The following is a 9,380-nucleotide window of genomic DNA, read 5'->3' as shown; positions in this document are numbered from 1 at the left end:
GCTCTCACAAGAGCTGGTTTGGAGAAGTGATTTTTTTTTTTTTTTATTTGAGACAGAGAGAATGAGAGAGAGAGAGCACATGAGAGGGGGGAGGGTCAGAGGGAGAAGCAGACTCCCCGCCGAGCAGGGAGCCCGATGCGGGACTCGATCCCGGGACTCCAAGATCATGACCTGAGCCGAAGGCAGTCACTTAACCGACTGAGCCACCTAGGCGCCCCTTGGAGAAGTGATTTAAGAGCAGGGAATAAAACCCAAGGAGCCAAACGTGGGCTTTTTTCGAAGGCAGTACTTTCTAACAGAGCGAGAGAAGAGAGCCAGGGTCCGCCAAAGCCAGCGAAAGAGCGGTCTTACCCGTGCAGTTTCTTTCCTCCATGTCCAGGGCAAATCCGCTGTTGCAACGGCACTTGAAGCTGCCGATTGTATTTCGGCACTTGCCGTAAGTGCACATCCCAGGGAAAGCTTTGCATTCATTGATGTCTGAAAGCAGAACAAAGCAGGAATGGAGAGCCAGCTGACTGGAAAGTGTGGGTCCCTCGGTGAAAGCTGAAAAGCTATCACGATGGAAAATAATGTTCCCAAGTCCAAACGGGGGCCCTCAACATCGTCAGTGATCACGTGGATGCCACGGAGAAAGTTTCAACCCTTTTTAGTGAAGGGTTCCGATCTCTTTCTTTCTGACCATTCATTTGGTAAGGTTTAGGGGGGGTAGGGAGCTTTCTGCTGCATCAGGGCTGCATCTGGTCAGCAGAGACAGTGTGGAAGGATGTATGAAAAGTGAGATTAGTGGCGTGTTTTACATCTTTACTTCAGTACCAGCCCATATAGGTGATTCATATTCCTGGGCCAAAAGGTCGGCCACAATTCACGTTTAACAAAGAAAATAAAGTGGCAAATTACATGCGTGAAGCAAAACCAAATCTGAGAGAAAGTGGGAGGTGAGCTTTGGTGCAGAGAGGTCAACGCGACCCTGAAAGTTACCTTTGTAAAATGGCCGCCCTGTAAGAACGTCCCCTCTGTTAGCAAAGCCCGGCCCCCGGGGGCACAGGGTCTCATACTCCTTGGTGCCAGGTTTGGGGCATTCCTCACACTCCGTGCCCCAGGCTGCCCCAACCGCACAGCAGCAGGCATCCATGCGAAACTTTCCAGGAACAGGATGGACACATTCATCTTCATCCCACTTCAAATAACACTGCTCCATGCGGATGTCTACACGGCAAGTGAAATCACAGTTTGAGATGAAGGTGTCACGTTCATTGACCATTCATATACTGAGTTTCAGCTCAGCACCTGGCATGATGCCAAGCTCTGGAAATATGATAATGGGTGAAAGACAGAGTCCCTGACCTCCTGGAATGGACTCCATACAGTCACTTGAAGAGAACAAAGGTGGGTTCCTCAGTATTACTTTATTTTCTTTATTTTCACAAGACACCTTCAGGAAGGAAAGATTCCCTTGTGACCAGACTCCTTCCTATCATCATCCATGATCCCTTTTGTGTATTGCTCACTTCAGAAAGAATAAGATTACTTTAGTGACAGATTCTTGTTGTTCACTGAATTGCTTAAAGTGGCTTGCAACCAGTTCTGTCCTGTCCCAGTCAGAAGCAGTAAATGATCAACTGTAATCTATCTGCCAACTTGGGACAACTACTAAAACAGCTTTACAAAGGAAAAAAAAATGTTTTTGCATTTAAAGTTATTTTTTTTTCTGTCAAATTTACCTTTGGTATGGTTTTTGTCTTGCATTATGTAAATTTGCCCTAGTCAGGGGCCAAATTATTTGCTTACATGTCACATTTTCCCTTCAATCTTGAAATATACCAGGATCTTAGAAGACTGACAAGAGTCACAAGATAGGATAAATTAGCATGGTCGGTAAATAACACATTTAACTGTTAGTCAACAGAGCTGTTGGTCCAACTACAGTCAAACACTTGGCTGTATGGATAATGAGATAAAAAAGGTTTTCTTTAATCAAATAATATGTTTTATTTGATGAAAGCCTTTCAAGACATTAAATCTTTTCCTAAACCTGAAATTGCTGAACAGAGTATGGCATCCCTAATGGAAATATAAACATAAACAAATAAATGTGTTTACTATTTTAGTTACTGTCAATACTGATTCTTTCAAGTGCTCAAGCAAAGGTAGCATCAACTTGAGCAACCTCCTTTAGCTTACAGTCATGTCCATTTCCAAGGATGGTAATTAAAAAGTCCTATTTTTAAAGAAAGAAATCACTGTGGTAAATTTACATTTTGACTTGGTAGACTGAATACAGGTATTCACAGTAGGTATTCTGCCTTAGGTATCCGCACCATCACCAGCCCCAAAGCCATGCTCTCTACCAGTGTGAAGTACAACAGTAATCTCCAGAGCCTCATGACCTCAAGGCACCCAGTGGCCACTCCCAGTCACAGCCAACCCCATCCAACACTGTCACTAAGGATCTTAACAAGATATACAAGTTTTATTTAGGTACCCTGAGAACTGTGGACTAAGTCAAACTTTTTCTGAGGTCACTGATGTAATTTGCTCAAGAAGGGAGATTAGCTAAAAACAAAACAAAACAAAACACCCCCAAAATCATTTGAACTTAATATGTAAAGAGTTATGAGAGCCTGGCAGAGTAATCCTGTGTCTTTGCTACACAGATCCGTATCAATATTTGCCTCAGTAATCAAAACACTGTACACTGACCACATTATGGTCTGGGAATGTTTTTACTGACTTGGGCAGAAATTAAAATATGTATTTGGAAACCTCTGGATAGTTCATGAGCTCTAGAGTTTGCTGCGGTCCTCACTATGCCTTACTACCACTTCCCTCATTTATGTTACCTGCCTGGCCCCTGAGAGTATTTGAATTTGGACCACTGATCTAGATCAGTTCCTATCAGAGCAGTTTATCTCTACTTCTCTTCTCAGGATATTTTATATGTCTAAATGTCAGTCTCTTCTTGAAACCTCCTCACATCCCCAGCCGCAATTCATTTTTGTACCATAATTCGAGTAGTGATAAAAACATTTAACCAAAGTACCTGGATGAAAACTCTAATACATCCTTTTGGAACATTATAAAAGGTGTGATTTCGAGTGATATTATTGGGACTTTATTTTGTTGAGTAATAATTTACAATCACATATATCTTCACATATAACATCTTTTTGTTACTGAAGGCTATTTGATATTATTAGTCATTTGACCATACTGACGATATTATTTGGCATCTTCAAAAGATACTTTACTTTTTTCTAAACTTTTTAGATAATTTAACAATAAAAATCTGAAAAGAATTTTTATTATTGGACTTTTGGATATTATAATTTCTTCTTTTTCCTGTGTTTTTTTTAAATTTAAATTCAATTAGCCAACATATAGTACATCATTAGTTTTTGATGTAGTGTTCAATGATTCATTAGTTGCGTATAACACCCAGTGCTCATCACAGCACATGTCCTCCTTAATGTCCATCTCCCAGATATTATAATTTCTAATCAATTCCACATGACTTCATAGCCATACTTTGTATCCTAATTTAAATATACTATTAAAAATTAGCTTAAAATGAAATTCATGTTAATTATAATGACTCTGTACAGTGTTGCAAATATCTTGTACTATTAATTTTAAAATTCACTGATACATGTGGGGTACCTGGGTGGCTCAGTCAGTTAAGTGTCCGCCTTCAGCTCAGGTTGTGATCCTAGGGTCCTGGGATCGAGCCCCATGTAGGGCTCCCTGCTCACCTGGGAGCCTGCTTCTCCCTCTCCCTCTGCCCCTCCCCCCTGCTCGTGTTTGCTCTCTCTCTCTAATAAATGAGTAAAAGATTTTTAAAAAAATAAAATAAAAATCACCAATTCATTTAAATACCTTAAAGATCTTTGAATATAACACTGTCATTACTCATGCTTTGTCTACAAGCTTAAATTTCAAATACAAACCTATATACAGTTATTTTACAAACTAAAACTTACTGTTCCAATGCATATTGGGAAAAAAAAACCCTTAAGTAAATAAAACATTATTTAGATACAATATAGAATTAAGGAAAGTTTCTTTTTCAATCATTAAACTCAGATTTAGTTAAGCATGACCCTGATAATGATAAAGTCAACTAGGCATTTCTGCTTTTATTTTTATGTGTTTATTTTAAGTAATCTCTACACCCAACAGGGGGCTCAAACTCATGACTTTGAGATCAAGTCACATGCTCCAAGAACTGAGACAGCCAGGCACCTCTCAAGTAGGCATTTCTATACTAAAGATGTTGAAAAAAAGAGCTTCCTCATTTTAGATCTTTACAAAAAGGAGCATTAAGAAAATTTAAACTCTAAGGTGATAAAGGAATGTCTAGGATCAAGCAATGTTTTCAAAGAGAGACAACAACCTTGCCTATGACCTCCCCCACTGTCTTATTTAAGAGTGCAGCTGCAATGAACTGATAAATGTTGACTCCAAACACTAGTTTCCAATTTTTCTTTTATGTTCAAAATATACATAGTTCTCTTATTCCATTGACCAATGTGAAAGACTGAAACTACCTAAAATATCTGATTAAAGAAACTAACTTTTTGAGAGAGTTTTTGAGCAGGACCAACTTCCTATATTATACAGAATCCATGTCATTTAAACACATTCACTTTAAAAATATACTCTAGTGATTCCCCCCAACCAAATATTTCATTTAAAGCCACTGTTCCAGCTATAGACCCAATGATTTTGAAGTGGTCAATGCCCAAGAAATAAGAAAAATTCATCCCTGGTTTCATGCATAATAATACATAAAGACATGAATCTTACCCAAACACACACGGCCAGTTCCATCCAACGTAAGGCCTTCAGGGCACTCACAATGAAAAGATCCTTTGCTATTGACACAGCGTCCATTTGGACAAACGCCAGGAAATACCTCACACTCGTTAACGTCTGCAGGGAAATAAAGTGAGCAGAGGGATAAAGATGTTAGAAATAGAAAAAGCAGGTGTAGTCTTCCCATATAGCATATTCAATCTGTAATACAATGTGGATTATTACTTGAGTCGAACAGAAATATTCCACAACGCAACCACCGGGTTTCCTAGGTACCAGCTATGAAAATGACCACGGCCTTGCCCATCCATAAAACAGCCCAGACATGCTCCTCTCCCAGCTGTTTTGTGCCTTTATGCCTAATGATGGCCCCATGAAAAAAAATTTTTTTTAAAGATTTTATTTATTTGACAGAGACACAGTGAGAGAGGGAATACAAGCAGGGGGAGTGGGAGAGGGAGAAGCAGGCTTCCTATGCAGCAGGAAGCCTGATGCGGGGCTCGATCCCAGGACCCCCCTGATATGGGGCTCGATCCCAGGGATCATGACCTGAGCCGAAGCCAGATGCTTAACGACTGAGCCACCCAGGCACCCTGTCCCAATGCAAAATTACCCAACAGCATAAAAAAGGAGAAATGGGGAACTCTAAGCTGTTTTCCGAGAATATTATTCTAAAGCATTTGTTGATTACATTGAGTATTTTTATTGCAATTTCAAGGCTTTTAAAAATGATAAATATCTCCAAAGTGAATGTTCATTTTACCTACTGCTCTAACGACTTACAGTATCATCCAAGTATACACTCACCTTCACAAGAAACACCTTTAATCCTGGCAAACCCTCTTGGGCAAGCTGTATCTATGAGAACAAGAGGACACATTTTTACTTCATTGTAAGAGAAAATGTAACTGTTTTAAGTTCAAGAAACAGTACAGTGGAATCTAAGTTGAACTGAATAGAAACCACAAGCTGGGGTCTTAGAACCCAAGGACTCCAGGTGCTCTCCATTCAATTCAGGATGGTACATGACACACTGTGTTAACTCCCGTCAGGGTTGACCCATATGGAGATTCTCAGTTTTCCTACCATTCACTTTTGTTTTCACGATGTCAGCTGAATTACAAGTAAGCTTTACTTACTTACATATAGGTTTAAAGGAAAGAGACATCACATTCTATATGGACATGCGCAAACAAGGACACTGGAGGATACTGACAGTCACCCAGCAGCTAAATTCCAGAAATTCCCTTTCTCGTCTAAAATGCTCAGAAGGTCTTCTTACAGTAAAAGGATAAATCAAATACATATTTCAACAAGTGAATAAATTTCACCAGAGAAGACATTTTAGGGAGGGTAACGATCTTACAGTCTTCGTCATTCCAGAAATACATAGGGAAACAGGTGCCCGCCTAGCTGAAGCAACAGCGTTCCAGTGAGAAGCCCAGAAGGAGCTCCTGGGCAGGCTCCTACCTAGTTCACACCGTTCGCAGGGGCTCCCCCAGGCAGCTCCGAGTGTGGCGCAGCATTCCGATTTCAGCGTAGCTCCATTAATGTTCACCTCACAGCGGTTATCCTGGATGTTGAGCCAACACGTCCCTTTCAGGCTGTCTGAAGAGGAATAGGGAGGGATGGGGAGCTCTCATCTCTGAAGAGAATGTAATTCACTCTTGTACAACAAAGGCAATTCTTACAGTATTTAACAAAAGCATTATTTTAACAATGTTTTAACGTATATTCTTTAAGCATATTTATGTGTACATGTATTTACACAAATACAGTATATTACATACATGTAAATCAAATAATCATACCATGTACATCTCACAGGACATGATAACTAATACAATTTTATCTACTGATAGTCCATGCCACTGTTGTCCCAGATTTTATGCTGTATTTACAAACTCAGGGCATTACCATGATAAGATCATTACTTGTGTGAAAAATGCAGATAAGATTGATCTTTTATGATAAATGCTTTGACACTTAAGATTTTACCAAGTAAAATTCCTTAAATCATTTCCTTTTCTTGTAGTCCCCCACCAAATACACCACACATAATTTACGTCCTATTACAGAGAAACCAGCATTTCTCTAACTGAAGATAATTATTTGATGAATAATTTACCAAAAAATCGACAAGATGAAGAAAAGAAACATCACCTATAAAACCACCACTAAGACACACCAGGGCTAGCGAGTGACGGATTTTCTTTCGGGTGTTTGCCTTTACATGATGTATGTGTGAGTTTGTCTCTAGTTCAGAAAGGAATACATGCTTATGGTAAACTGTGTGAAGAAATGGGAGAGATAATATAAAAAGGACGTGTGTCTAATTAAAGAACATTTTGATTCCTATAGAGAAAAAGAATATTTTCTTAATAATGCTAAGACATTATTTGCCTTTTTCCACTCTCATTTTTTCACAAGTGTACATATAATAGAGTTTTCCAGAAGCTACACAACATGGAATAAAATTGTCATTCTGTTAAAAAGGAAAAAAAAAAAAGGATGTGTATCCAACCACCTAGCGCTAACTACTTGTACATTTTGGTCTGTCTCCGTATCACATGTAAATTAGGATCCCCCTTCTGTGACCGCGGCATAGCGGGCTTTGGAATGGTCACAAGGCATGCAGTCCAAGTGGACAGGGCCAGTGCAAGTCGGGTAAAAGAAATCATTCCCGAAGTCCTCCTTGCGGTACTGTGGCTCCCAGTTCAGGGTGCATAACATTACCAAGGTTCCTGTCATGACCTGAGCCGAAGGCAGACGCCCAACCATCTGAGCCACCCAGGCACCCCTCCAAGGTTCCTGTCAAAACTCAGGTTCACAAGTGCGCATGTGTGCGGCCCGGGAGCCTACATCTGACAAACTCCTCAGGTGAATGCTATGCAGGTGGTGTGTACAACAGCTTGACCAAAAACTTAACAGCATATTGCGGCTCACAGCCTTGGAGCACAATAAAGAGAACGTATCTTCCTATAGTATTTACTTTAAAATTCACTTAATAATATGGCTAAAGTTTCACTGCCAATTTCGGCAGTAAACACAAAGCATAAGGGGAAACAGAGAAAGAGAATTACAATGAAATCATCAGCACCAGGAAGGAAGAAGCTGTGGTTTCTGATTCCCTCCTGGACACGAGCAGGTAGGAGGAAGTGCCCTGCAGCTGAGGCCTCGGGGACAGAGCCCAGAACAAGACAACAGCGTCCCTGACTGGACACACACACACACACAAACGATGGGGCAAAGCCGTGGAGAAGAGCTGGATGCTCACTTTGCTTTCTTCTGCTTTGAGATTCAGTTTGGGTGAAAACAGGTGCAAATGAAAAAGACTTTCTCATCAGACCATTTTTATCAGGTCTCAAATTACAGGCTTTTTATAGGCTTTTCACATGTTCGTTTACTTACTTGTTAAAACAGCCTCTGAAGTATGGATAATTTGCAGATGAGAAAATGGAGGCCCACGGAGGTCAACTAGTCTACCCAAGGTCACCCAGCTAGTCCAGTGTCCCCATCACACATCAAAGCTGCATATTCTAATTTCAGAGCCTCCACTTTGTAACCTCATGCTTATTCTGGCTGGTATGGTACCAACACTTGGAAGTTACAAAACGCACTGATGCAAAATGCCCATATACACATATTCATCTCTCTCGCTCTGATTGGTTTTCTGTGTGTGTACAGACACACACACACACCAGATGTAGTTATATAGCTGTGTGGTCAGGGGCTGGTTAAGAACTCTGAAAAAAATAAAGCAGGCTAAGCAGTCTTGATTGGAAAAAGACTGTTCTTATCTAGGGTAGTCAGAGAACTTCTCACTTACAGTGTGACCTCTGAGTGAAGGCTATAGGGTGGCAAATAGCGAGAAAACAAAGATAAGACAGAGGCTACAGTAATAATCAAGAAGAGAAATATTGGGGGCTTGGATTGGGGGGCAGTGGTGGTGAGAAGCGACTGGAATATGCATAAATGTCAAGTACAATCAACAGGAATTGCTCATGGATTCAATGTGGTGTTTGAAAGAAAGACATCAAAGATAACTCTGAGGATTGGGGGGCTGCTGATTGGAAAAATGGAATTTCCATTTGCCAAGACAGAAACAATTCTGGGAGACACAGGTTCAAGCCAAAAGATAGCAACTGTGTTTTGGCCATGCTAAATTTGAAGTATCCATTGGACATCCAAATGGAGATAGTGTGCAGACAGTTGGAAATACAAGTCTGGAATGAGTGGGGATGTTTAGGAATGACAGATACATTTGAGGGTCAGTGGAGAGGCCATCTAAGCGTGAGTGTAGACAGAGAAGCCAAGAGGTTCAGGGCTGACCAGGGAGACACCTCAAGCTGGAGGGCAGGAGGATATGGAAGACATAACAAAGGAAACTGAGAAAAAGGGGCCAGAAAAGTGAAAAGACCAGAAATGGAAAACTTCTTGAGAAGGGGTGAGCGAAAAGCACTGCTAACAGTGAAGGTAAGAAAGAAGGAAGGACCACTGTATTGACACCATGGAGGCTACTGTCCTTGTCATGTCCATGGAATCTGAGGAAAGCATGCAGACCCAAG

At 40.7% G+C, this 9,380-nt stretch overlaps 1 protein-coding gene across 1 annotated transcript in view; it reads right to left on the bottom strand.

The window, feature by feature from the left end:
• The window catches only part of FBN2 (fibrillin 2), a 200,796-nt gene that overhangs the window by 69,225 nt on the left and 122,191 nt on the right, over positions 1-9,380 (bottom strand). The window contains exons 20-24 of the mRNA XM_081825620.1: positions 6,283-6,420; positions 5,620-5,670; positions 4,804-4,929; positions 979-1,206; positions 352-477 (exon numbers count right to left, since the gene is read on the bottom strand). Of these exons, the coding sequence (XP_081681746.1) occupies positions 352-477; positions 979-1,206; positions 4,804-4,929; positions 5,620-5,670; positions 6,283-6,420 (669 nt within the window). The remainder of the gene's footprint in view (positions 1-351; positions 478-978; positions 1,207-4,803; positions 4,930-5,619; positions 5,671-6,282; positions 6,421-9,380) is intronic.

This window comes from Leptonychotes weddellii, chromosome 7, assembly GCF_054177405.1.
Source record: "Leptonychotes weddellii isolate Sample4059 chromosome 7, ASM5417740v2, whole genome shotgun sequence".
Classification (NCBI taxonomy): domain Eukaryota; kingdom Metazoa; phylum Chordata; class Mammalia; order Carnivora; family Phocidae; genus Leptonychotes; species Leptonychotes weddellii.
The sequence above is the reverse complement of the archived record's forward strand: the minus strand, read 5'-3'. Positions and strand labels throughout refer to the sequence as shown.